This window comes from Vipera ursinii (assembly GCF_947247035.1).
Source record: "Vipera ursinii genome assembly, chromosome: 6".
NCBI lineage: Eukaryota > Metazoa > Chordata > Lepidosauria > Squamata > Viperidae > Vipera > Vipera ursinii.
Genome location: NC_139515.1, coordinates 87247056 through 87275019, shown reverse-complemented (window position 1 = coordinate 87275019; position 27964 = coordinate 87247056). Strand labels below are relative to the sequence as shown.

Here is a 27964-nt window from a genome sequence, read left to right as displayed (position 1 = left end):
ACGGTCAATGTTGTGTTTTATTACAAAAAAAAAGAGGTTACGAAATGGGGCGTGGAAACTCTAATAAATGTGAACATTCCCCCTCAGCCACGGCAAATATAAATGCAACTCGATCTCTACGAAAGAGACCCCAAGCTGCATTTTTTTTACCTTTTAAGATCAGGGGTCCTCCAACCTGGCCGCTTTAAGACTGGCGGACTTCAACTTCCAGAATTCCCCAGCCAGCCATGCATGGCTGGCTGGGGAATTCTGGGAGTTGAAGTCCGCCAGTCTTCAAGCGGCCAAGCGGGAGGACCCCTGCTTTTTAGATGGCTTGAAGGAGGCAGTTCGGCCGGGCAGCTAATTGCAAAAGGGTGTGTGGGATTCAGACCTCATGGGCAGAGCTACTCTTTGCAACTCACCTGGAGATTCCTGGGTGGTCTGAAGTCAAAATAGGTGGTTAGTGCATTATGGGAGACATCCAGTTCCAACAGGTAAGGCATGTGACTGACGCAGGAGAGATCTTAAAAAAAAGAAGGAAAATTGAGACGAGGGACATAAAAGGAGAATTCGAATTCTAGCATTCGATCCGCAGGGCCTTGAATGCTGCGTGTACGTTGCTAAGCTATTCTGCACAGGCAGTCCTCGACTTACGGCCACGCCGGGGCCCCAGATTTGAGCCCACAACGGAGCCCCAAAGCGAGAGATTCGCTAAGGGCGTTTTGCCCCAGGTTACGACCTTCCTCGCAGCGACTCTTAAGTTGAATCACTGCCGTTTGTTGTTAAGTTGTTGTTGTTAAGCGAATACAGCGTGCCCCCACTGGCTTTTCTCATCAGAAGGTCGCAAAAGGGGACAGCCTGACACACACACCTGGGATTACTGCGAAACCGTCATAAATACAAACCAATTGCCCAGCATCTGGATTTTTCATCACGTGACCCTGGGGGGTGGGAAATGCTGCGGCGGTCGTTAAGTCTGAAAAATGGTCACGAAGTCCCTTTTCGCCCGTGCCGTCGTAACTTCGAACGGGTGACTGAACGAACTGCATGTAAGGCTGAGGGGTTGACCGCCTCCTAAGAGGGTTGACCGCCGTGGAGCTCTCACGTACCGTGGATTTTATTGTAGGAAAGATCGAGCTTCTCCAGGTGGATGTATTTGTCCAGAATTCTGATGTCAGTCAAAAGGTGATTCTGTGTGAAGGAAAAAAAAAAAGGGAGAGAGTTGAGTCAGACGGTCCTTCTAGTAGACCTGGCTTAAAAAGCAGCAACTGTGAGATGGGCCTCGGAGTCCTAGTGGACGATCACTCGACTATGAGCCAGCCGTGCGCGGCAGCAGCCAAAAAAGCTCATACAATCCTAAGCTGCATAAACAGAGGCACAGAATCAAGATCACGCGAAGTATTAGTACCTGCTTTGTAAAACCCTAGTGAGGCCACACCTGGAATACTGCAGCCAACTCTGGTCCCCATATCACAGAAAAGAGATCAAGAGTTTGGAAAAAGCGCAGAGAAGAGCAACAAAGAGGATCCAAGGCCTGGAGGCTAAAACGTACGAAGAACGGCTGCGGGACTTGGGTTTGGCCAGTCTAAAGAAAAGAAGAAATAGGGGAGACGTGATAGCAACGTTCTAGTATTTGAGGGGCTGCCCCAAAGAAGAGGGGGTCACATTATTCTCCAAAGCACCAGAGGGCAGGACGAGAAAACAATGGTTGGAAACTGATCAAGGAGAGAAGCAACCTGGAACTAAGGAGGAACTTCCTGACAGTGAGGACAATTAACCAGGGGAACAGCTTGCCACCCAGAAATCGTGGGTGCGCCATCACTGGAGGTTTTAAAGAAAAGGCTAGACAGTCACCTGTCTGAGACGGTATAGGTTCTCCTGCTTGAGCGGGGGGCTGGACTAGAAGACCTCCAAGGTCCCTTCCAGCTCTATTCTCCATTCTAAAGATGACCTGGAGGACTTCTGCCTGAGTGCGTGGTGACTCACCCATCGAGTTCAAGATCCTGCTTTCAGGGGACAGACCTCTGAATGAACGGACGGCTCCTTCAGTGTTTCAATGACCCACCTCTACGCGCGCTAAGGCAGGGATCCGCAACCTTGGCGACTTTAAGACTCGTGGACTTCAACTCCTAGAATTCCTCAGCTAGCAAAGTTGGCTGGCTGAAGAATTCTGGAAGTCGAAGTCCACGAATCTTAAAGTTGCCAAGGTTGAGGATCCCCGCCTAGGATTTAAGCTGGAACCCATTCGGGTTAAGAAAGAAGTCCTCTCCGTGTCCTGCAACATCGCTGGTGCAGTGTAGGATGTTCTGGCTGGGTGGCACCCGGTGCCTCCCCTAACGTTCTGCATTATTTCAATTTCTTCAGATTCGTTGCTGTATTTGAGATTATACAGAAGCAACCCAACCAACAAATTGGATACCAAGAGAAGAGAGTATTTGTAGCTCAGGGTTGAAGTGGGGGAGTGCTTGTTGCTTTCTTGCAGATGTTTAGGAAATATGATCAGTGCTAGAAGGGAGGAGGGGGAGGAGGAGGAGGAGGAGGAGGAGGAGGAGGAGGAGGACTGTGGAAACCTTGGTGCTCTCTGTGGTTGGTTATTTTCTTACAGACATTTCATGACCCAGGCAGGAAACATCATCAGAGGGAGGAGGAGGAGGAGGAGGAGGTGGAGGTCTGAGGGGTCCTTGGAATCTCAAAGTAATTAAACATGGCTGGCTAGGGAATTCTGGGACTTGAAGTCCAGACGTCTTAAAGTTGCCAAGGTTGAGAAACGAGTCAAGTTCTACGTTGAGTTATATTCAAACTTCTCTAGAAGGCATCAAGTCCAACCAGAGTTGGACCACGAAGTCCTAAAACCTGAGTCTTGCTCTCTGACCTGAAAGTGAACCCTCTAGCCCCGTTCATGCTGGCTGGGGAATTCTGGAGTTGAAGTCCACGTTCTCCAAGATTAACGGTGTGCAAGAAGATTGGAGTTGAGGCACTTGGGGACTTAAATAGCCAACATACGATGAAGAACTCCATCCAAAGGGCACTGTCAGATATCCTTCTTTTCACAGGACTGGGAGAGGTGGGAATGTTGGGGACAAAGTCTTCCTAAACTCACCGAAAGCGACAGGTGAAGGTAGACGCGCTCCGTGCCAGAGGCGGACCGCCCCAAGGTGTGGAGGGCTTCGGCAACTTCATTTTCCCTCAACACGCTGTCAAACACCTCCTGCGCGCATGCGAGAGACAAAGGGAAACAGAGGAAGAGTGTCAGAATCCATTTATATCACATTTCATAAATGTATAGGTAGAACATTGTGCTTATTCTGGGGATTCTGCCATCTCTCCGAAGGGGGGGGAGAGGATAGACTTAAGGCGATCTTCAAACAACAGGGAAACGTTTGAACTGGGGGAGGGAGGGGGAGAGAGAGAGATCTGGATCGCATCTTCATTTACAACTAAAAAGGAAGAAGCAATAACCATAAAAACAAGGAGTTCCCTTTCCCACGGAAGGGCCTGACACCTAAGTAAGGGCCTGACACCTAAGTAAATGATGGGAGCCTGACCAAATGGATGAGGGGAGGGGGCTGAAATGGGACTGCTTTATATAGGATTGAAATGTAACTCTGTTAGATTCCGTCTTGTATTGTCACAATCGATTCCATCCTAGTAAACATTTTCCTTTTGGGACTAAACTTGCATCCAAGAGTTCTTATTTCCTAAGATGGGGATTGAGGTGGGTCCTGACAAAGAGCTGGAATAATTCAAATGCAAGATTGCAGCTTGGTCAGGCATACCCGGTAGACAGCAGTCTTTTCTCTTGGGTATTATTATTATTATTATTATTATTATTATTATTATTATTATTATTATTATTATTATTATTATTATTATTATTATTATTATTATTAATTATTATTATTATTATTATTTTGGCATTTTTGTCTACCTATCGAATCCTTACCAAGGATCTGGGATAGGCAGATGTGGATGTTTGATGGTATTACAGATCTCGTCACAGGATGGAAGCAGCTCCTAGTAAGGCCGCCTTTTGCAATTGACTGATGGCGAATTTGTCAATGCCGATGATGGTGTTCAAGTGGTGCTCCCCTTGTTTTGGGATTGCACCCAAGGCGCCTGTTACTATTACTATTATTATTACTATTATTAATTAAATTTATATGCTGCCCATCTCACAGTCATGCGACTCTGTGCACGTCACCCATAGACCCAAAGTGACATGATGTGGGATTGCACCTAAGGCACTGGCACTACTGGTGGCACTATTACTACTGGTGGCCCCCAGGGGGAGGGCCTTCTCTGTGGGTGCTCCGGCATTATGGAACCAACTGCCGGTTGAGCTCCGGATGGCATCGGACCTTCGCTCCTTCCGCCGCGGGCTGAAGACCCACTTATTTGAGCTAGCTGGTCTGGCCTGATGGGGGAATATGGGTTTTTTAATGGGTTTTTTACTATTTTATCGTTGTTGTATTTTAATTGGGCATTGGTTTAATTTCTTTTTAATTTTTGTACTGCTATTTATATATATATATTTATTTATTTATTTATATATATATAAATATATTTATATATTTATGTACTGCCAACCTAGCAGTTCGAAAGCACGTCAAAATGCAAGTAGAAAAATAGGGACCGCTACGGTGGGAAGGTAACAGCGCTCCGTGCGCCTTTGGCGTCTAGTCATGCCGGCCACAGGACCACGGAGACGTCCTTGGACAAGCGCTGGCTCTTCGGCTTTGAAACGGAGATGAGAACCGGCCCCTAGAGTCGGAAACGACTAGCACGCATGTGTGGGGGAACCTTTACCTTTATTTATATATGCCCTGTGAACCGCCCTGAGTCCCTCGGGAGAAGGGCGGTATAGAAATCGAATAAACTAAACTAACTAAACTACTACTACTACCACTTTTTTCTTCTTCTTCTTCTTCTTCTCCTCTTCTTCCTCCTCCTCCTCCTCCTCCCCCTCCCTCTCTTCTTCTTCCTATTATTATTATTATTAAGGATGGTGGAAAATTAAAAAAATTAGACTTTGCTAGAGCAGGCTGGCTTAAGGCTGTGTGGTAAGGATCAGAGCAAGGAAAAAATCTTTACTTTTTCTAGCCTAGGGCTACTGCAATTTGACAGGAAAGGCTGTTTTTTAAAAATTATTTTGTTATGTTTTTGAACTAACTCTTCCTGGGTATATCAAGGATACACAGCTAGTCCTCGACTAACGGCAGTTCATTTAGTGACTGTTCAAAGTTACAAGGCCATTGAAAAATGCCCAATTTCCACAATGCTTCTTGTAAGGGTCCCTTCTGGACTGCCCTCCCGTAAATCTCCTAGTGGGAGCCCCCTCCCCGATACCATCATGACCCCATGGGCGCCCCCAGCCTCTCTGGTAAGTCTAATAACCCCCTCCCCAATACCGTAATGCCCTTATAGGCGAGCCTTCCGCAAAGCCAAGGCCCTCCCATAAATCTCCTAATAAAAGCCCCCACCCCAATTTCCATAATGCTTCTTGTAAGGGTCCCCCTCCTGCAGACACACCTTCCCTAACTCTCCGAGCCCCTCCCGTAAATCTCCTAATAAACCCGCTTCCCTGTAATGTCCGCTGTAGGCACCTCTTTCCCATAGTCTCCGTAAATCTCCTAAGAGCCCCCTCCCCAATGTCGTAAGGCCCCCGTTTAGGCGAGCCCACCCAATTCCCCCTCAGCCTCCCCTGGATCTCTCCTAATGGGAGCCCCCTCCCCAATTCCCGTAATGCCCCGCATAGGGGTGCCCTTCCAAAAGCCCCTCCCGTAAATCTCCTAATAAGAGCCCCCCCAATTCTCTTAATGCTTCATATAGATAGAAGCACCTTTCCAAAAGCCCCCCCAAGCTTCCTCAAGAGCCCCCTCCCAATTACCGTAATGTCCTGTGTAGGGGGGGCTCCTTCTCGTAAATCTCCTAATAGAAGCCCCCTCCTTGACACCATAATGCCTCGTGCAGACACGCCTCCCCCTAAGCCTCCGAGCCCCTCCCGTAAATCGCCTAATAAGCCCCCTTCCCCATAATGCCCGGCACGCCTTTCCCATGGTCCCTTCCCCCTTCCCCACCGCAGCTCCTCCCGTATATCTCCTAAGAGCCCCCCCACTCCCCAATTTCCAGTATAGGGGCTCCTTCTCAGGCAGCTCTCTCCCGTAAATCTTCTAATGGGAGCCCCCTCCCCAACTCCCGTAATGTCCCGCATAGAGGTGCCCTTCCAAAAGCCCCTCCCGTAAATCTCCTAATAAGAGGCCCCCCCAATTCTCTTAATGCTTCATGTAGATAGAAGCACCTTTCCAAAAGCTGCCCCCCCCCGCAAGCCTCCTCAAGAGCCCCCTCCCAATTACCGTAATGACCCGTGTAGGGGGGTCTCCTTCTCGTACATCTCCTAATAGCAGCCCCCTCCCCGACACCGTAATGCCTCGTGCAGACACGCCTCCCCCTAAGCCTCCGAGCCCCTCCCGTAAATCGCCTAATAAGCCCCCTTCCCCATAATGCCCGGCACGCCTTTCCCATGGTCCCTTCCCCCTTCCCCACCACAGCTCCTCCCGTATATCTCCTAAGAGATCTCCCTAGATTCCCCAATTTCCAGTCTAGGGGCTCCTTCTCCGCCAGCTCTCTCCCATAAATCTCCTAATGGGAGCCCCCTCCCCAATTCCCGCAGGGGGTCAGACTAGAAGACCTCCCGAGATCCCTTCCGGCTCTATTCTGACTTTGAAATTTGGATTAAACAGCTGGGCCTCCTTCCAAGAGACAAATCCCGGGTGGCTTGTGCCCAGCAACTTCTGCCAAGTAAAAAATGCTGATTAAACGGGTAACATTTCTTCCCCGACCCCCCCCCCCCGGGACCCATTTCGAAGACTCTCAGAAACTCAAGAGGCGCCTGCTTCGTCTTCCACCCTGCTCAGAAAAAAAAAAGTCCTAAAGAGATGCTGGATCTCCCGTAAATCTCCTAATGGGAGCCCCTTCCCCAATTCCCGCCATGCCGCCTTTAGGGAGGGGCGCCTTTCCCAAAGCCCCTCCCGCCAGCCTCCTCAAGAGCCCCCCCTCCCATTTCCTTAAGGCCCGGTCTCCTGGGCTCCTTCTCCACCAGCCCTCCCGTATGTTGCCTACTAGGAGCCCCACCCGAGGTACCTACCGTAATGCCCCGCGTAGACACGCCTTTTCCACAGCCCCCAGCCCCACCTCCGTTAAGTCTCGTGCGAGCCCCCTCCCCGCTACCGTAATGCTCCGTATAGGGGAGCCCTCCCCCCAAAACACCCCGCCCGTAAATCCCTTAGCAGGAGCCCCCTGCTTCCCCTATTTCCACACACACACACACACACACACAAACACAAAAACAACCCCCTCCCGTAAGTCCCCTAATAGCAGCGCCCTTCAGGGGAGACCCCGCGCCCGCACCTCCTCCATGGGCTCCAGCTCGGGCTCCGACTCGCTGGACTCCTCCTCCTCCTCCTCCTCCTCTTCCTCCTCCTCCTGCGGCTGCTCCTCCTCCGTCCCCCGCGGGAGACGCCGGTCCGGCTGGGCGCGGACGAGCGAGAAGGTGACGGAGGGCGCCGCCACCCAGGACCGCGTCAGCGCCATGCGGTCCTCCAGGGAGGCGCGGCTCGTGTCGCGCCACGACTGGCTGCTCTGCGACTGCACGCTGGGCTGCGACGACAGCGGCGACGGGGACCGCGAGCGCGGCGACAGAGGCGTCCGCGGCATCTCCTCGCCTCGGGCGGGCAACGTTGCGCTTCAGGCGCCGCTGGACGGGAAGAGCGCCGCCATCTTGTTGACGGCCCGTTGCCCGGCGACGCCGAGGGAGCCAATGGGCGGGGCCTGCCGGCGCGGCGTGACGTGGCCGCTGCCTCCTCCAACGCGCGCAAAGCGGGCAGGTTACGTCGCCGCGCGCGGGGCGCGACGGGAAGCGTAGTCCGGGCCGGCTGCAGCCTTTGCTGCTGTTTTTAAATGGCTTTTCTTGCCCGTCTCAAGCCCTCGATGACCAGGCGGGGGGGTCTTCAAGCTTGGCCCTTTGAGGACTTGTAGACTTCAACTCCCAGCATGCCTGGCTGAGGAATTCTGGGAGTTGAAGTCCACAAGTCATCAAAGGGCCAGGTTTGAAGACCTTTGCTTTAGGCCAGGGGTCTTCAAACTTGGCCCTTTTATGACTTGTGGACTTCAACTCCCAGAATTCCTCAGCCAGCTTTGCTGGCTGAGGAATTCTGGGAGTTGAAGTCCACAAGTCATAAAAGGGCCAAGTTTGAAGACCCCTGCTTTAGGCAGCTTCGGTTTTCCCTATTTGGTACTGGTTTTCCACCCCCACCCCCACCCCAACCTGGGGCACCTTAAGAGGGAGGTGGACTTCAACTCCCAGAATTCCCCATCCAGCTTTTCTACAGGACACTGAGCCAAGTGCTTGCTGGGGAATTCTGGGAGTTGAAGTCCCCGTCTCTTAAAAGGGCCGGGTTGAAAAAACAAGAACGCTGATATGAGCCATCACCTGGAGCAGAGACATCCTGATGGAAGATCTCTGGACAGCCTTGTCTGAAATGGTCTAGGGTCTCCTGCTTGAGCAGGGGGCTGGACTAGAAGACCTCTGAGGTCCCTTCCAACTCTACTCTGATTGATTTCCCTGCCCCGCATGTAAAGGCTGCCGTTTCCCAATCGCTTTCTGTGTGGCCAACCTTGTGAGGTAGGCCACATTAGGCTAAGAGATGCCCTGAGAAATAGCAGGACTGCATGGTATGGATTCAGGCTGTAATATAGGTAACCTTGGACAACCCTTTGTCTGAAAAGGCACAGGGTTTCCTGCCTAAGCGGGGGTTGGACTAGAAGACCTCCAAGGTCCCTTCCAGCTCTGCCATTCTATTCTATAGGTCAGGGGGGTCTTCAAACTTGGCCCTTTTATGAATCGTGGACTTCAACTCCCAGAATTCCTCAGCCAGCGTCTCTGGCACTTGGCATATATTTATGATGGTTTACATCAGGGGTCCCCAACCTGGGAGCCGTAGCCCACTACCGGGCTCTGGCCTTCTGGCCAGCAGGCCAGGGGAAAGGCTAGTGGCTAGCCCAGGGGTAGGCAACATTGGCTCTTTGATGACTCGTGGACTTCAACTGCCAGAATTCCTGAGCCAGCATGGCTCAGCTTGGAAACCTCTCCCTTTCCCCTCAGCGGTGGCCAGCATGTGCGTACACTCACCCCCACCTGTGCTAGCGCCATGTGGCAAAAACGGGGTGGTGCTAGCGAGTGTCATGCGGGGGCGCTAGGATGGCCCCGTTTGGGTCACCGTGCTGGTGGCCCTGTTTGTGTGTCAGTGCGCGCGTGCCTAAAAGGCTTCCCCCTCCCTTTCCCTCCGGTCCGTCAACTGAGAAAGATTGGAGACCCCTGGTTTACATTGTCCTGGGGGTCGTGGTATCGCCTTTGGTGACCTTCTGGCAAGCAAAGACATTTCTTACTTGGCACCACAAATTTTGTGGTTGTAAATCAAGGATTCTCTGTAGCAGAATTGGGAAAAGCTGAGCCGAGTTTCCCCTTTCTGCCTCTTACACTGCCGAGCATCAAGGACGGCCAGTCTTGAGTTTCTTTCTCACCTGCAGCCATTGCTGGGGCCAAATCAAGGAAGGGGTTGACCCCCCCTGGCATGTATTTATGACGGTTGCGGTGTGCCCTTTTGCGACCTGCTGATAAGCAAAGTCCACGCGGACGCTAGATTCACTTAATAACCATGCTACTAACTTCACAACTGCAGTGATTCACTTTATCTGGGGCACACTACACATCCTCTTCACGACATGTTTTCCTTGTTCCCTTCTGGGAGGAGGGGGCTTCGTGCTATCCGTAGCAGAACATCCAGATTCAGCCATAGTTTCATTTCATACAGCATTGACCTTGTGAACTCTCAAGCTTCCTTCTTCCGTTATATATTCAAGATGGACAGCGTTTAATATTTATTTGTTATGTATAGGTGGGGGGGGGTGGATCTATACATAGATTGTTTATAGTATGTTTTAGATGTGTGGCAACTAAATTTCATTTTTGATGTGTGCCCTTGTGCCCACAGTAAAAAAAAAGACAATAAAGGGTATCTTATCTTATCTTAAAGGGACGCGGTGGCTCAGTGGGTTAGGACGCTGAGCTTCTCGATCAGCAGATCGGCAGTTTGGCGGGTCGAATCCCAAGTGCCGCGTAGCAGAGTGAGCGCCTGTTACTCGTCCCAGCTTCTGCCAACCTAGCAGTTCGAAAGCACGTCAAAATGCAAGTAGAAAAATAGGGACCACTACGGTGGGAAGGTAACAGCGTTCCGTGCGCCTTTGGCGTCTAGTCATGCCGGCCACATGACCACGGAGACGTCCTCGGACAAGCGCTGGCTCTTCGGCTTTGAAACGGAGATGAGCACCAGCCCCTAGAGTCGGAAACGACTAGCACGCGTGTGCGGGGGAACCTTTACCTTTTATCTTATCATCTTATCTTAAGGAAGGTCGTAAAATGGGGCAAAATTCTCTTAACAAATGTCTCCCTTATCAACAGAAATTTTGGACTAAATTGTGACCATAAGTCGAGGAAAAGTATCATCTTTCAGAATATTCCTAGCTCAGGGTTGAACTGTGGACGTCCTTGTTGCTCCCTGGGTTTCATTGCTTTCCGGAAGACGTTTCATGACCTAGCTAGGTAACAGCTTCAGTATTAGGAAAGCTCGAGCAATTGGTTAAATTTCCGGAAACCACGGATTTGCAGTCCGTCTTGACGCTGGATCGGGGTAGGGTGGGCTAAAGTAACTGGGTGTAAAAAGAGAACAATATACTAAACAAGCATCTTTCCTCCTAACAATGTTTGTTAATTTACAATTCTTTTTTTTTATAAAAAAAAAATGTGGGGAGTTATTTGCTGCTCCACGCCCGCGTAGCTGTCCCGCAAGATTCTTCTAAAATTTTTTTATTTATTTTTATTTTAATTCCATTTATATCCCGCCCTTCTCCGAAGACTCAGGGCGGCTTACAAGCTTAGCAGTAGCCTTCATTCTATGTTTATTAGGGCTTTCACACACCCCCAGCGGCATTATTACAAAGTCAGCTTAATTGCCCCCAACAATCTGGGTCCTCATTTTACCTACCTCGGAAGGATGGAAGGCTGAGTCAACCAAATTGATTCGGTTGCGTTTGCCTCCCCAACCGGCCTGCTTATTCAGCTTGGCTGCAGAAGTAAACGCCTTTCCTAAATTGTCCCATTTTTTTAAAAAAAATATCCTGCTGAGTTTTCCATCTGGATACGCTGGCTTCTGTGCCCGGGAAAGGCCACCCCTAATCAAATTAACACTTAGGCTGGCAAAACATCCGGTCAAAAACTTGAGCTGCTGTCCTCATGGATATCTGTAAGGGAAAGAGCGAGCTTGGTCTCCCAAGGAGCTTCCTTGAATTTTTTTTGGGGAAAAAAAAACCTGGCAGCCTGCCTGCTTAGGTTAATGAGTTCAAAGCCCTGAAGTGCTCCAGAGTTTATTTCCCACCATCTGGAAAACACCCGGCTCTTCCATTGGGATTTGTAAAGGTTCAGCCAAGAGAAGAGGTTATTAAAAACTTTAGGAGTGGGAGGAAAAGGAAAAAAAAAATGTTCTCCCATCTGCTTAGCTGCGGCAAGAGTAGAAATCCTGGCTGTTGGGCACCTCTGTCTCGCTAACCGTTCGGATCGCTTTGCAAGATGCCGTGCTGAAGATGGAGCAGACTTTGTTAGGGGTGCGAGTAAGGGGTCTGGGCTTGATGGGTTTCCTTGCAGACGTTTTCATGACCCAACTAAGTAACGTCATCACTGCTAGACAAGGTTGTATATAAAAAACAAGAGAGCAAAGTCCCCCCCTTCCTTCCGGCACTGATGATGTTACCTAGTTGGGTCACGAAACGTCTGCAAGGAAACCACCTAGCTGAGAGAGCGCCGAGGGCCCCATAGTCCTCCCTCCTCCTCCTCCACAAACCCCCCTCCCATCTAGCACTGACAATGTTCCCTAGTTGGGTCATGAAACATCTGCAACTAAATAATCAGAGAGCACCAAGGAAATTGCCACCTTTCTCCTCCTCCTCCTCCTCCTCTCCACAAACTCAACCCCCATCTAACACTGATGACGTAACCTAGTTGGGTCATGAAACATCTGCAAGGAAACGACCAAGCTCAGAGAGCACCAAGGACCCCACATTTCTTCTCCTTCTCCTCCTCCTCCTTTCCACTCCCTTCTAACACTGATGATGTTACCTAAGGTGCTGGTGATGACCTATAAAGCCCTAAATGGCATGGGTCCGGATTATTTAATTTAATATTTAATAATTTAATTTGTATACCGCCCTTCTCACGAAGGACTCAGGGCGGTGAACAGGGCAATACATAATAAAAACAGGATACAAAAATTAAAAAGTGATTAAACAACTATGCCCGTAGTAATTGATACATATTAAAAATGAAAACTAATTATAAAAAACCCAACCCCATCCCGTCAGACCAGGCCAGCTTGTTCAAAAAAGAAGGTTTTGAGATCGCGCCGGAAGGAGCGAAGGTCGGGGGCCATAGTTACTACCATTATCTTAGGGAGCACCTGCTGCCAGCGCCCACTTCCCATCGTCCTGTGCGCTCCCACAGGGAGGGCCTCCTCAGGGTCCCGCCGGTCAGGGCGTGCCGGCGGGTGATCCCCAGGGGGAGAGCGTTCTCGGTGGGCGCGCCGGCCCTATGGAATCAGCTGCCTGTGGAACTCCGGATCGCCCCCGACCCTTCGCTCGTTTCGCCGGGACCTAAAAACTTGGCTATTTGACTTAGCCGGCCTGGACTGAGGTTTTTAATGGTTTTTAAATTTTAAACTCTTTGGGGGCTATTGATTTAATTTTATTTTAATTTGTACATGGCACTGTTTTAATTTGCCCCGTAAACCGCCCCGAGCCCTTCGGGAAAAGGGCGGTATATAAATCGAAACAAACAAATAAATAAATAAATAACTGGGTCATGAAACGTCTGCAAGGAAACAACCAAACTCAGAGAGCACCAAGGACTCGTCATTTCAACCTGAGCTGCCAATATTTCCTCCCTTTCTTTCTTTTTTTTCTTTTTTTGGTGCAAATCAGGCTACAGAAAATTTCCATTTGACCTTGCCTCGATAATCGAATGCTTAAACGAAAAGGCAAAAAAAAAAACCAAAAAAGAAACAAACCCTGATGCCCGAATTAACACGTTTGCTGCTGCAAACGCAACCGAGCCGCGAAGCTTTGCGAAATCCTTCAGTTTGGGGTTTCTGGATTATGTTCTTTGCTTCTTAACGTTCCTGTTATGCTATAAAGCAGGATTTAGAAGCCACAATAGCTGGATTTCGACAGGACACTGAGACATGGCTAATTAGTGACTTGCTGACATGAATCTAGGTTCCCCCCCCCCGCCTCACATCCTGGCATCCAAAACTGGATGCCGTATTCCAAGCGTGGCCTTCCCAAGGCCTTGTAAAGTGGTATTAATACTTCACGTGGTTTGGATTCTATCCCTCTGTTGATGCGGCCTAGGATTGTGCTGGCTTTTTTTGGCAGCTGCAGCACATCCGGTGTATTTTATTTCCCCCCCCCCCTTAGTTTTTGGGAAGTTTTGAAAACGGGAACTTCTAAAAGGGGTTTTATCTTCTGTATTTTGATGCCTATCGCTCTGAATGGCTGCTTCTCCTGGGGGCTTCCTCTCTCAGGTGGAGCAAGTGGGATGGGCAGGGTTTACCTGGGAAAGTGGGGGGGGGGGGGGAAGATGACAAGAAATGGGAACAGCAGGTACATCTGGAGCCACATCTGGAGCCACCCCCCCCCCCCAGGAAACCATCCCTTGGCTGAGCTTCCGATTCTGCTTTTTGAGAGCTAAAGGGGCCTTTTCCTGATTCCGGCTGCTTATAAACAGGCAAACCCCACTCCGTGATTCCACAGGTAAGTCCTCAAATGACAACGCTTGGTTTAGTGTCCGTTCGAAGTTACAACGGCACCGGAAAAAGTGACACGATCGTTTTTTCATAGTTACTACCATTGCAGCGTCCCCATAGCCATGAAATGAACATTCAGAGGAAGGAAGGGAGGGAAGGAAGAAGGAAGGAAAGGAAAGGAAAGAGAGAAAGATGAAACGAAGGGAAGGGAAGGAATGGGAGGGAGGGAGGGAGGGAGGAAGGGGAGGGAAGGAAGAAAGGAAAGAGAAAGATGAAACGGAGGGGAGGGGAGAAAGGATGGAAGGAAGGGGAGGGAGGAAGGAAAGAAAGAGATAAAAGTGGAGGAAGGGATGGAGAAAGGGGAGGGAAGAAGGAAGAAAGGAAAGATGAAACGGAGGGGATGGGAGAAAGGATGGAAGGAAGGGGAGGGAGGAAGGAAAGAGAGAAAGAGATGAAAGAGGGGAGGAAGGGATGGAGAAAGGGGAGGGAAGAAGGAAGAAAGGAAAGATGAAACGGAGGGGATGAGAGAAAGGATGGAAGGAAGGGGAGGGAGGGAGGAAAAGAGAAAGAGATGAAAGGGGAGGAAGGGAGGACAGTCAGAAGAGGGGGAGGGAGGAAGGAATGGTGGGGAGGGAGGGAGGAAAGGAAAGAGAAAGATAAAACAGGGAAGGGAGGAAGAGAGGGAGGAAGGAAAGAGATGAAACAAGGGAGGGAGGGGAGGAAGGGATTAAAGTCGGAGGAGAGGGAGGGAGAAAGAAAGGAAGAAAGGCAGGCAGGGAGGGAGAGATGAAACAGCACAGAAAAAAAGTGACCCATGGCCGTTTTTTCACACTTAACACTGCGGCATCCCCAGGGTCACATGACCAAAATCCGGACACTTGGCCACTGACTCCTATTTACGACGGTCGCAGCATCCCGAGGTCCTGTGATTTTGCCCCTTGGCGCGACCTTCTGACGAGCAATGAGGGGAAGCCAGATCCGCTCAACGACCGTGCGGCTCCCTTAACGACGGCGGCCAGGAAAGTCGTAAAAGGGCGCAAAAGCCGATCGGACGGACGTCTCGCAAGCGTTCGGCCTCGACCCTGGCGGTTAAGTCGGGGACGCCCTGTACCCAATCCTTTGGTGCGCCGAAGGAACCCACAAGGCCACGGAGGAGATTTCCAGAATGATCTTTTTAATATTCCAGTGGAGCCGAGAGGAAAGTGAGGCGTGGGGTGGGGTGGGGGTGGGGGTGGGGGAGGATGGAAGACCTGGGATCAGATCCGACCGGAGAAAGAGTTTGTTGGCTTCGTCCACTCGAGGGAGCCGTGAGGCAGACAAAGAACGTGGACTCTCCCACAATCAAAAGTTCCCTCTCCCTTCAGATCCTCGAAAATCTTTATAATAAAGCAAGGGGGTGGGGGGGAAGAAACCCCACTGAATTCTCAAAATCAGGCTCTTAATCCCAATTCCCGCCCCCCCTCCCCCAAGTAGGCAGAAAGGACCGTGATCAGATCTGAACTAGCCGCGATGGGATCCCGCAAAATGAAAACCCGGGAATTTCTCCCCGACGTCCATCTAGATTAGGGGGGGGGATGTCTTCCAACTTGGCCTTTTGATGACTTGTGGACTTCAACTCCCAGAATTCCTCAGCCAGCGTGCCTGGCTGAGGAATTCTGGGAGTTGAAGTCCACAAGTCAAGGGGTCGCTCAAGCCTGGACTTTTGATGACTTGTGGACTTCAGCTCCCAGAATTCTTCAGCCAAGCACGCCGGCTGAGGAATTCTGGGAATTGAAGTCCACAAGTCAAGGGGTCGCTCAAATCTGGCCTTTTGATGACTTGTGGACTCCAGCTCCCAGAATTCCTCAGCCAGCGTGCCTGGCTGAGGAATTCTGGGAGTTGAAGTCCACAAGTCAAGGGGTCGCTCAAACCTGGCCTGTTGATGACTCGTGGACTCCAGCTCCCAGAATTCCTCAGCCAGTGTGCACGCTGGCTGAGGAATTCTGGGAGTTGAAGTCCACAAGTCATCAAAGGACCAGGTTGGAAGAGCCCTGATCTAGATTCCTTCCAGTGTCATTGGCCACCTCGTGGTTTTGGACAGAGATCGCCGTGGTGGCTTTTCCCCAGTTCGGATCCCTCTGGATCAAACAGACGAGCTTCCCCACCCTTCCGAGCTCAAGAGAAGCAATCCCAGTTGAGATGGCACAGACTTAAGGATGCCAGCATATTATCTCGGCTTCCGCCAGCGCCACTGGCAATCCACCCTAACCCTAATCCTGCCGAGGCGGGTCCCGAGACCACGCCGATGGGAAGACATGCCCAAGGCAAGGCAAGCCTCTTCCTCTTCCAATGGGTGCGATGCAAAAAGAAAGCCAAACGATGCCACTAAAGTTCTAACTACGATCTAAAGTTAGCCGTAAGGGACGCAAGCTCTGGGAGGGAGGGAGGGAGGAAAAAAAAATCCTCAATGCCATCCCGTGGTTAACTGGAGCCCAGTCGCGCCTGAAGATCGTTGCGATAAATACTGAAAGAAAAGTCAACTGCTTAACAATCTTAACATCGCTGTAGCTGTGTTTGTGAAGAGCGCTGGGCCAGCCAGAAGCCGGTCTGTTGGCATGACGCCGGTTCCTCTCCCCCTTTTTGGAGACCTGAATCTGGAGTTAGAAATGGTTCCTCCGCTTTCCCCCAGTTCAGATCCCTCTGGATCAAACCCGCAAGCTTCCCCACCCTTCCCCACCCCTAAGAGCTCAAGAGAAATAATTCCCCATCGACTGCAACCCAACCCAGTTTATATGCCACGGGTTTAAAGGATGCCAGCCCATCGTCTCGGCTTCTGCTGCTGCCACTGGTAATCCATCCTGGCGAAGCAGGTCCTGAGACCACGCCGATGGGAAGATGCGCAAGCCAACCCAGCCTCTTCCAACGGGCGTAATGCAAAAAAAAACCAAAGCAAAACAGATGCGACTAAAAAGTTCTAACTACGATCTAAAGTTAGCCAGAAAGGATGCAAACTCTGGGAGAGGAAGAGAGAAAGAGAAAAATCAATTCGCCGTGCCCACCCACCACCCCAACAAAGAAGTTAACTGAAAAGCCCAGAACTTTATCCCATAGATCAGGGGTCTTCCAACTTGGCCCTTTGATGACTTGTGGACTTCAGCTCCCAGAATTCCTCAGCCAGCGTGCCTGGCTGAGGAATTCTGGGAGTTGAAGTCCACAAGTCATCAAAGGGCCAAGTTGGAAGACCCCTGCTACAGAGACATTTCCCTTCTCTGCTCCTATCGGCTGTGAAGAATCATGGCGGCTTCGGGTTACTAGCAAGCTAAAACTACACGGTGGTGATCTTCTTGTCCTTGGTGGCTTGTTTAATGGCGGCCTGCTCACAGATGATCTCCTTGAGGCGTTGCAACCTCATGTTTTGCGTGGTCTGGTCCCCCACGCCGGTCTGGCTGCGGTGGAGCAAGCTCAGGGCATGGATGTACTCCAGCTCCGTGTACTTCACGCCTTGGTCCACCACCAGGTTCAGCAGCTCGTCCGCCGTGTTGTAGAGCATCTCGTAGTACTGCCTGAAAGACAAAAACCCAGAATTTGCGTCATCATCACCTCGCTAATCCTTGCTAAGGTCTTTTCGGGGTTTTGTTTTACTGTTTCTCACCCCTTCAGGTTTTCCGTGAGGCGATATGACAAAAGGAGGTGACTCTTTGGGTGTCCCGCGCCTTGACCAGGAGGTCTTCAGCCGAGAAGGTTTAAGAGGGGGCCTTGGTTTGTGAAGAGGAGGAAAGAAGAAAGGTGGGCAAAAAACCACAGGGAAGTCTCCTACAGGAAAGGGTTTGGGATGCGATGGGATGGGATGCATTCAGATGGGATGGGAGGAATTTGGTTGGGATGGGATGGGTTGGGACGGTTTAGGGTGGGTTGGGATGGGATGGGATGGAATGCGGAATGGGATAGGTTGGGTTGGGATGAGTTGGGTTGGAACGGGATGGCATGGGATGGATTGGGTTGGGATGAGTTTAGTTGGGTTGGGATTGGATGCATTGGGATGAGTGAGGTTGGGATGGGATGCATTGGGATTAGATGGGTTGGGTTGGGATGAGTTGGGTTAGGATTGGATGCATTGGGATGGGATGGGATGCATTGGGATGGGTTGGGATGAGCTTGGTTGGGATTGGATGCATTGGGATGAGTTGGGTTGGAATGGGATGGGATGCATTGGGATGGGTTGGGTTGGGATGAGTTTAGTTGGGTTGGGTGGGATGCGTTTGGTTGGGATTGGATGCATTGGGACGAGTTGGATTGGAATCGGATGGGATGCATTGGGATGGGTGGGTTGGGTTGGGATGAGTTGGGTTGGGATTGGATGCACTGGGATGAGTTGGGTTGGATTGGGATAGGATACATTGGGATGAGATGGGTTGGGTTGGGATGAGAGAGAATGGGTTGGATTGGATACATTGGGATGGGTTGTGATGGGTTTGTTTGAGATTGGATGCATTGGGCTGGGTTGGGATGAGTTGGGTTGGATCGGGATGGGATGGGATGGGTTGGGATGACTTTGTTTGGGATTGGATCCATTGGGATGAGTTGGGTTGGGATGCATTGGGATGGGTTGGGATGAGTGATTGGGATTGGATGCATTGGGATGAGTTGGGTTGGGATGGGATGCATTGGAATGGGATGGTTTGGGTTGGGATGAGAGGGAATGGGTTGGGATGGGTTGGGATACACTGGGATGGGATGGGAAGGACAAAGAGCAGCCTTCTGTCCAAAACATCTCCTTTTCTGCTCACTCCCTGTAGCCAAAGTTTCTGAAGTCTACAGATTGTCCTTGGCTGAAAGAGCCCTGAGATCAAAAACGATGGGCTATCCCTGCTCTGGGTCAAGTTGCTGGCCCAGAAGCCCAGCTCCCTCCCTTCCGGACTTACAGTATCTGTCAGTCCTGGGAAGATCAGATTATTTTTAATTAAAATAAAACCGCCACCATTATCAAAGGGAGGAAGCAGCGTTCCTTTTGAGCCGGTTGCAATTGAAAACTCCCACAGCTTGGCCTGTTCTTGCCTTTGGCCAGCGGGGCAAACGTTTGGGAAATTATTTGTTGGATGAAGTGCTCGCTCTCGGTGTGTTTGCCTCCCTTGTCGGGGGAAATGTACTAATAAATATTGATCAAGAGGCCTTCCTGTTTTCTTTTGCCTAAGCCATTGATGCGGCCCCTTTCTCCTGATGTTATCAAATAATGAAAAGTGGAGGAGGGAGTGAAATCCTCCATGTAAGCCCACTGTCTTTCCTAGGTTTTGCCTCCCTCCGGCAGTCAGAAATATTCCGTCGTAGTTTTGGGGAAAGAGGACAGCAAAAACATTTTGGTAGGAAATGCCACCTTGATTCGATGCCGAGGACACGTTTTAGCAAGCCGGGCCCCTTTTCCTGCTGTTAGTGCTTCAGTGAAACTGACTGAGTCACAGTAGCTACTGGTAATGACCACCAGGGGGCGCTATGGTTCAGACGAGCCCCAATATAGTCCTCGACTTACGACTGTAAATTGCACCTCGCAATTAAGACTGCATGTTGTGATAGCTGCAAAGCAGGTCACCCTCACATGACTGACCCGATTTTATGTCTTTTTTTCCCCCTCCCCCAGTGGTTGTAAACTGAATGCAGCAGTTGTAAAGCGAAAACAGCTGCTGTTTAGCGAACCCATTGTTTGCTCTGGGCTGATTGTGGCCGTAAACTGGAAGTAAACCCTGGTGTTTTGGGGGAAAAGTTGGCAAATGGCGGTCACGTAACTGGGTAGCACCTGCCAACTTTGGGAAGCTTGTAACAGGAAACCAACAAACAGCCGCCATGTAGGACGAACAGGCGGAAGAGTAGCGGAGCGCAGCCTTGAACACCAAGCAGCAGTCAGAAGCCTTGATGACAATTCCTTAACGACACAACACATGGACAGACTTCATCGTAGTTTCAGCTGGGAAGCTGAGTCCAAAAACACCAGAGAATTCCTGGAAGCCTCAGACACATCAGCCATCAACAGGCACAGAGAGAGAAATGACATCTACCCAGCCTTCAAAACAAGACAATCAAAAAGCCAAACAGGAAACAGAAAGACCAAAAGACCTCCTCGCCAGCAACCAGCACCCAGATGAGCAGAAATTAACAGCAAGGTTAACACCAGAGCAGCAGTCAAGTAAAACAGTACCCTAATCAAGGAACTATTGATTCAGACAAAGAATCAAATTGTAAAGAGTAGACTAATCAAGGGATCACCAAGGACTGACAGAGCGAACACCACCTCCTTCTAGCACTGATGATGTTCCCTAGTTGGGTCATGAAACGTCTGCAAGAAAGCAACCAAGCCCAGAGAACACCAAGGACCCCACAATTGTAATTGTCCTTCCTCCCTCTCCTCCTCCCCCTCCTCCTCCCCACAAACGCCAATTCCTTCTAGCACTGATGATGTTACCCAGTTGGGTCATGAAACGTCTGCAAGAAAGCCACCCAGCTCAGAGAGCACCAAGGACCCCACAGTTCTCCTCCTCCTCCTCCTCCTCCTCCTCCTCCTCCTCCTCTCCACACACCCCCTTTTAGCACTGATGATGTTACCTAGTTGGGTAATAAAACATCTCCAAGAAAACCACCAAGCTCAGAGAGCACCAAGGATCCCACAGTTGTTCTCCTCCTCCTCCTCCTCTCCACACACCCCCTTTTAGCACTGATGATGTTACCTAGTTGGGTCACGAAACGTCTGCAAGAAACCCACCAGGTTCAGAGAGCACCAAGGACCCCACAGTTGTAATTGTTCTCCTTCCCTCCCTCTTTCTCCTCCACCCCCTCCTCCACAACCCCCCCTCCCTTCTAGCACTGCTGACATTACCTAGTTGGGTCATGAAACGTCTGCAAGAAAACCACCAGGCTCAGAGAGCACCAGGGACCCCACAGTTCCCCTCCTCCTCCTCCTCTCCACACACCCCCTTTTAGCACTGATGATGTTACCTAGTTGGGTAATAAAACGTCTGCAAGAAAACCACCCAGCTCAGAGAGCACCAAGGATCCCACAGTTGTTCTCCTCCTCCTCCTCCTCTCCACACACCCCCTTTTAGCACTGATGATGTTACCTAGTTGGGTCACGAAACGTCTGCAAGAAACCCACCAAGTTCAGAGAGCACCAAGGACCCCACAGTTGTAATTGTTCTCCTTCCCTCCCTCCTTCTCCTCCTCTCCACAAACCCCCCCTCCCTTCTAGCACTGATGATAATAATAATAATAATAATAATAATAATAATAATAATAATAATAATAATAATAATAATTATTATTATTATTATTATTATTATTATTATTATTATTATTATTATTATTATTATTATTATTATTTTATTTATATACCGCCCTTCTCCCGAAGGACTCAGGGCGGTGAACAGGGCAAGCATAAAAAATACAGAGATACAAAAGTTAAAAAGGATTAAGTATATGCCCAACTAAAAACAGTAAATACAAATATTAAAATAACAATAAAAAACCCCACCCATCCCCCATCAGGCCAGGCCGGCTTGTTCAAATAAGAATGTCTTTAGATCGCGACGGAAGGAGCGAAGGTCAGGCGCCATCCGGAGCTCAACCGGTAACCGATTCCATAACTCCGGGGCGCCCACAGAGAAGGACCAATCGACATTCTCTGACCGGTGGCACCCTGAGGAGGCCCTCTCTTTGGGAACGCATAGGGCGGAGGGAAGTTGATGCCGGCAGCAGGTGTTCCCTAAGGTATTCCGGACCCATGCCATGTAGGGCCTTAAACACCATTACCAGTACCTTGAATCTCACCCGGAAGACAACTGGCAACCAATGCAGCTCACGGAGCAGAGGTGTAACATGGGAGTATCGGGAGACTCCCAACACAACTCTCGCGGCTGCATTCTGTACCAGTTGGAGCCTCCGAGTGGTCCTCAAGGGCAGCCCCATGTAGAGAGCGTTGCAGTAGTCTAGACGAGAGGTCACGAGCGCGTGAGTGACCGCACATAAGTCATCCCGGTTTAGATAGGGCCGCAACTGGCGCACCAGGCGAACCTGGGCGAAGGCCCTAGTCACAGCCACTATGTGGTCTTCCAGAGTGAGCCGTGAATCTAGGAGGACTCCCAAGTTGCGAGCCCTATCTACCCTAGTTGGGTCATAAAATGTCTGCAAGGAAACCACCAAGCGCAGAGAGCACCAAGGACCCCAACCCTCAACACTGAGCTACAAACACACAAACATTTAAGACAAAAACCAAAACCCACCCAGGTGCCTGACCCACAGTTACCAATCCATTGGATCATAAAAATTCTTGAGACTCCAACATCCGCTTACCCTGGAGCCTTATAGTTTTGATTCTTCTTCACCACCCCAGAATTCCTTCTGCTAGATGGGGTAGCTATATAAGCTTATTAAATAAATTAACAACTCTGAAACCTGTCCATACGGCAGCGTGTGCCGGAGTTAAAAGAATCAGCAACGGATTCAGCCGATAGGAAATCCAGGAAATTATATTTTTCAGAGAAAACAAATGAACAATTATGTTGTGATGCTCACGGGCGTCTTGGATCTGCCGCGAAAGCAAAGCACAATTACTGTTTTGTGTTGTGTTTTTTTTGAGGAGAGGATCTTGGAAGATCAGGGTAGAGAAAACGTATGATTTGAGCAGCAGATTTTAATGGAATAATCATAGACGGAACGCGTGCCAAAGATAACACAGCTAAGCGCTTCCAAATCTTTTTTTTCCCCCTTTAAAAAAAAAAGTAGGATAATTTCCTGGCTGGCTGTCAGAGACACACACTGCAATCTTACTGAAAAGGTTTTCTTTCTTTCTTTTTCTCAATGCTAAATTAGATTTCTTGGAAAACGGGTGGTTTTTCTATTTAAAAAAAAGGAAAAGAAAGAAAGAATCGAAAAGAAACCAGAAGTCAAGATTTAACTGCCAGAAGAGGAGACCAGAGAGACGGATACAGAGAAAACTGAGGTAATAAATCGGGAGAAACCAAAGCCAGAGGTGGCGAATGACTTATTATTGATGAATCCTGTACGGTTTGGAGATTAAGAAACTGTGTAAATTATCAAATCTATTTTTTTTCCCCTCCCTCGGGGAAGAAGACTGATCATGATTAAGTCGAGAAAATCACCTTGGCAGGCTTGGTTTTGTCTTGGGTTAGAGGTGAAAATTAGCATTTAAATGGACAGAAGGCCTGACGGCACTCAAGGGAGATTGTTTCACTGCGACCGCCTCGCCAAATGAGATTATTATTATTATTTTAATATCTCAGGGGGGTTTCTGGGAGGCCCTGCCTGATCACTTCTCCCCCACAGAGCCTTCCCCTGAGAAGAAGGGAGAGGAATACAAAAAAAAAAATCACTCACGTCTGCCTTAAACAAAATAAGGTTCTAGTTCAAGATTTTGGATCTGCGTTGTGTAAAATGAGGAAACTCAACATTCAGGTGGCGATGTCACCTCATAAAGCAGAGGTCTTCAAACTCGGCCCTTTGATGACTCATGGACTTCAACTCCCAGAATTCCTCAGCCAGGCACCCTGGCTGAGGAATTCTGGGAGTTGAAGTCCACGAGTCATCATAGGGCTGGGTTTGAAGACCCCTGTCATAAAGCTTCTCCAAGGACAGGGCTAGAGAGAACTTTCAGGTCAGAGAGCAAGAATCCAATTTTTAGGGCCTCATATGGTCCATCTCTTTTTGGATTTGATGCCTTCTAGAAAAGTTTGAATACCACGCGACTTAGAACTTGACTCGTTTCTCAACCTTGTCCACTTTAAGAAGCCTGGACTTCAACTCCCAGAATTCCCCAGCCAGCATGAGCAGGGCTACAGAGTTAACTTCCAGGTCAGAGAGCAAGAATCCCATTTTTAGGGCCTCATATGGTCCATCTCTTCTTGGATTTGATGCCTTCTAGAGAAGTTTGAATACCACGCGACTTAGAACTTGACTCGTTTCTCAACCTTGGCCACTTTAAGAAGCCTGGACTTCAACTCCCAGAATTCCCCAGCCAATTCTGGGAATTGAAATCCAGTCTTCTTAAACTTGCAAAGATTGAAAACCATACAATAAACGATTATGGAACTAGGTTAACTTTAGCCTAATGAAGAGAAGGCTTAGGGGAAGACTTGAGAGCATATTCCAATATTTGAGGGGCTGCCACAAAGAAGAGGCGGTCGACTTATTTTCCAAAAGGAGCTGAAGGCAGGACAAGAAGCAATGGATGGAAACTAATCAAGGAGAGAAGCAACCTAGAACTAAGGAGGAACTTCCTGACAGTGAAAACAATCAGTGGAACAACCTGCCTCCAGAAGTTGTGGGTGCTCCATCACTGGACGATTTCAAGAAGAGATTGGACAACCATTTGTCTGAAATGGTTCTAGCCTCTTCTGAAAAACCTCCTGTGATGGAAAGCCCACGATTTCTGGAGGGAAGCTGTTCCACTGGTTAATTGTCCTCACTGTTAGGAAGTTTCTCCTTAATTCCAGGTTGCTTCTCTCTTTGGTCAGTTTCCAACCATTGTTTCTCAACCTTCCCTCTGGTGCTTTGGTGAATAACGTGACCCCCTCCTCTTCTTTGTGGCAGCCCCTCAGATACTGGAAGACTGCTATCGCATCTCCCCTATTTCTTTTCCTTAGACAGGCCAAACCCAAGTCCTGCAACCCTTTTTTCATATGTTTTAGTCTCCAGGCCTTTGATCATCTTAGTTGCTCTTCTGTGAATTTTTTCCCCCAAACTCTCAACATCTTTTTCGTGATGTGGTGACCCAAATTGGCTGCAGTATTCCAGGTGTGGCCTCGCTAGGGCTTTATAAAGCGGTACTAATACTGGTATAAGGATTCCTGCTTTGGCTAGGGGCTGGACTAGAAGATCTCCAAAGTCCCCTTCAGCCCCAGGGGTCTATGTCTGCCTGTGTCCCACTCATGACAACCAAGCCAAACTTAACAGTCCACAAAATCTTGGCGCATTCAAGTTCCTCTTTAGTTGGAGAGCCTGCATGACGAAGGAAATTTTATTATCAGCAAATTGTCGCATCCCGAGAGAGCGTTCCTCCTCCTCCTCCGTCTGTCTTAGGAAAAGAAACTCTTAAGATTATCTACCATTTTGCCTACCGAAAGCACAACTGGCTAATGAGGCCGGGCGCAGGTTAATTAGAAAAAAGACGGTGGCGTCTCCTGCACTTTTAAAACGGGGGTCCCCTTCGGCTCCCTCCGTAGAATATTCAGCAAGAAAACCTCTTTATTTCACACACACACACAGACACACACCGCCCCGAGTGGAGCTTTATTATAGGACATTAAAGGAACAAACCCCTTCTGCACTTATCTAAATCTTTAATTAGTTCTATAATATACCGATGGTATCAGGCCTAATTAAATTTATACAGATAAAAAGGGCAATGAAATCCTAACCAAGTGTGCTGGAAAGTACATTATTAAACAGCAAATTTAATGGTTCACGCCGATAAGTGCAATTTCCCCACACAAAAACCTAAATTCAATTTGGGGCTTTGGGTTCAAAATTGATTTGCAAATTGCTGCAGGGGGTGGCGGGGAAGGGGTGGGGGAGAAGGCGAAGGGGAGGGGCGATCTTGTTGACATATGGGGGGGGGAAACTGCTAATCCACCCTATTTAAACACCCCCTTATTAAACGCTTGAGACTTCGTCAAATCGGAGGGAGGGAAACGGGGGTGGGTGGGGGGAGAAGGGAATTTGTACTTTTTAAAGGCAGAAATGGTCAAAGTCGGACACCGGCTTACGAAGAATATTAAGTGATTTCGCTCCCTGCGAAAGAGGGGAAGAGATGGAGAACGTAAGGTGAAGTCAGCACTTTTGCCCGCCAGTCAGCAGAAAACAGAACACAATTTTAGCTTCCCGCTGGGAAGGAGCGACTCAGGCCTCCGCAGAGAATGGGAATCGTTTTGGAGTTGCACTCAAGGGCCTGATGCTGGCACCGCCGTCAAAAAAAAGAGAGAGAGAGAGAGAGAAATGACTACAGCTGCAATAATCTGTTAAGCACAGAACACGTGCAGTCACTAAATGTGTGCAAGACTCTCTTTGTGACCAGAAGAGAATATTTGTAGCCCCAGGGTTGAACTGTGGGGTCCTTGGTGCTCTCTGGGCTGGGTCGTGGAAAGTGCTAGAAGGGAAGGGGAGCTGTGGAGGAGGAGGAGGAGAGGAGGAGGAGGAGGAGGAGAAGGAGGAGGACTGTGGGAACCTTGGTGCTCTCTGGGCTTGGTGGTTTTCTTGCAAACGTTGCATGACACAATTGGGTAACATCATCAGTATTAGAAGGGAGGAGGAGCAGGAGGAGGAGGAGGAGGAGGAGGAGGAGGAGCAGGAGCAGGAGCAGGAGGAGAAAGAGAAGGACCGTGGGATCCTTGGTGCTATTTGGGCTCGGTGGTTTTCTTGCAGATGTTGCATGACCCAACTGGGTAACATCATTAGTATTAGAAGGGAGGAGGAGGAAGAGGAGGAGGACCGTGGGATCCTTGGTGCTCTCTGAGCTTGGTGGTTTTCTTGCAGACGTTTCATAACCCAGCAAGGTAACATCATCAGTGTTAGAAGGGAGTGGGGTTTGCTCTCTCTTTATATACCAGAGGTTTGCCCTATCATTGTTGGCGGGAGTGTTCTTGCTGGTTTCTTGATTAGGCTGTTGTTTACTGTTCATTTGTCTGAGTTGATATGTCCTTGATTGGACTGGTGATTACGGCTTGGTTGCCCGACTAGTAATAGAATAACAGAATTGGAAGGGACCTTGGAGGTCATCTAGTCCAACCCCCCCTGCTCAGGCAGGAAACCCTATACCATCCCAGACAAAGGGCTGTCCAGTCTCTTCTTAAAAACTTCCAGTGTTGGAGCATTCACAACTTCTGGATGCAAGGAGTTCCACTGATTAATTCTTCTAACTGTCAGGAAGTTTCTCCTTAGTTCCAGGTTGCTTCTCTCCTTGATGAGTTTCCATCCGTTGCTTCTTCTTGTCCTGCCTTCGGGCGCTTTGGAGAATAGCTTGACTCCCTTCTCTGTGACTATCCTTCAAATATTGGAAAAATATCGATAGCGTCAACCTCTAATCTAGCCTGGTATTGATGGCTGGTGAGCAGCTGTTTGGGTCTTTTTGTTTCCTTCTTAGCTTTTTGATCGTCTCCTTTGAACGGTATGTAGACGTCGTTGATCTCTTTGTGCCTGTTGATGGCTGAAGTGTTCGAGTGCCAGGTTCCTGGGAATTCTCTAGTCTTTTGAGCTTGGCCTAGGCTTGGTCTAGGATGCTCACCATTTCCCAGTTGAAACCATGATTGGGTTTGTCCATGTGTTCTTCAACTCACGTCTTCTGACTGCTAGTTGGTGTTTACGGATGTGCTCAGCTATACTTCTGCCTACGTGTCGTACATGGTGGCAGCTGCCTTCCTGATGCATGAGATGAATGATCCCCTACTAATGGTTACCAGTTGTCTTCCGGGTGAGATTCAAGGTACTAGTAATGGTGTTTAAAGCCCTACATGGCAGGGGTCCGGAGTACCTTAGGGAACACCTGCTGCCAGCGTCTACTTCCCTCCGCCCTGTGCGTTCCCACAGAGAGGGCCTCCTCAGGGTGCCACCGGTCAGAGAATGTCGACTGGTGGCCCCCAGGGGGAGATCCTTCTCTGTGGGCGCCCCGGAGCTATGGAACCAGTTACCGGTTGAGCTCCGGATGGTGCCCGACCTTCGCTCCTTTCGCCGCGATCTAAAAACATACTTGTTCGAGCAAGCCGGCCTGGCCTGAGGGGGGATTGGTGGGGTTTTTATTGTCATTTTATTGGGTTTTTTTATTATGTATTAACTGTATTTTTAATGGGCATGTATTTAATTACTTTTTAACATTTGTAATTCTGTGTTTTATTCTTGCCCTGTACACCGCCCTGAGTCCTTCGGGAGAAGGGCGGTATAGAAATATTAATAAATTAAATTAAAATTAAATTACTCAGCGCTGAAGGGACTACAACTTCTAAGATGTGCCAGCTGGGAAGCCTGACACCTACAGCCTCAAAGCGGCGGAAAGGCAGCCAAATCTGGGGTCCCGCTCGAAGCCTGAAGACTTGCCATGTGCTTGCAAGAGC

At 49.4% G+C, this 27964-nt stretch overlaps 2 protein-coding genes across 7 annotated transcripts in view; both read right to left on the bottom strand.

Annotated features, from left to right (window-relative positions):
- LRGUK (leucine rich repeats and guanylate kinase domain containing) overlaps positions 1-7426 on the bottom strand; it is a 43218-nt gene extending 35792 nt beyond the window's left edge. The window contains exons 1-4 of the mRNA XM_083366103.1: positions 7387-7426; positions 3080-3184; positions 1089-1170; positions 402-502 (exon numbers count right to left, since the gene is read on the bottom strand). Of these exons, the coding sequence (XP_083222229.1) occupies positions 402-502; positions 1089-1170; positions 3080-3184; positions 7387-7395 (297 nt within the window). The 5' untranslated portion in view covers positions 7396-7426. The remainder of the gene's footprint in view (positions 1-401; positions 503-1088; positions 1171-3079; positions 3185-7386) is intronic.
- The window catches only part of EXOC4 (exocyst complex component 4), a 733833-nt gene that overhangs the window by 384881 nt on the left and 320988 nt on the right, over positions 1-27964 (bottom strand). For 3 of the 6 annotated variants that reach the window (XM_083366085.1, XM_083366089.1, XM_083366088.1), the window contains one exon: positions 15045-17428. The exons of the other annotated variants lie outside the window; for them this stretch is intronic. In XM_083366085.1, the coding sequence (XP_083222211.1) occupies positions 17191-17428 (238 nt within the window). In that variant the 3' untranslated portion in view covers positions 15045-17190. Of the gene's footprint in view, positions 1-15044; positions 17429-27964 lie in introns of those variants that run through there. 6 annotated transcript variants of the gene reach the window in all.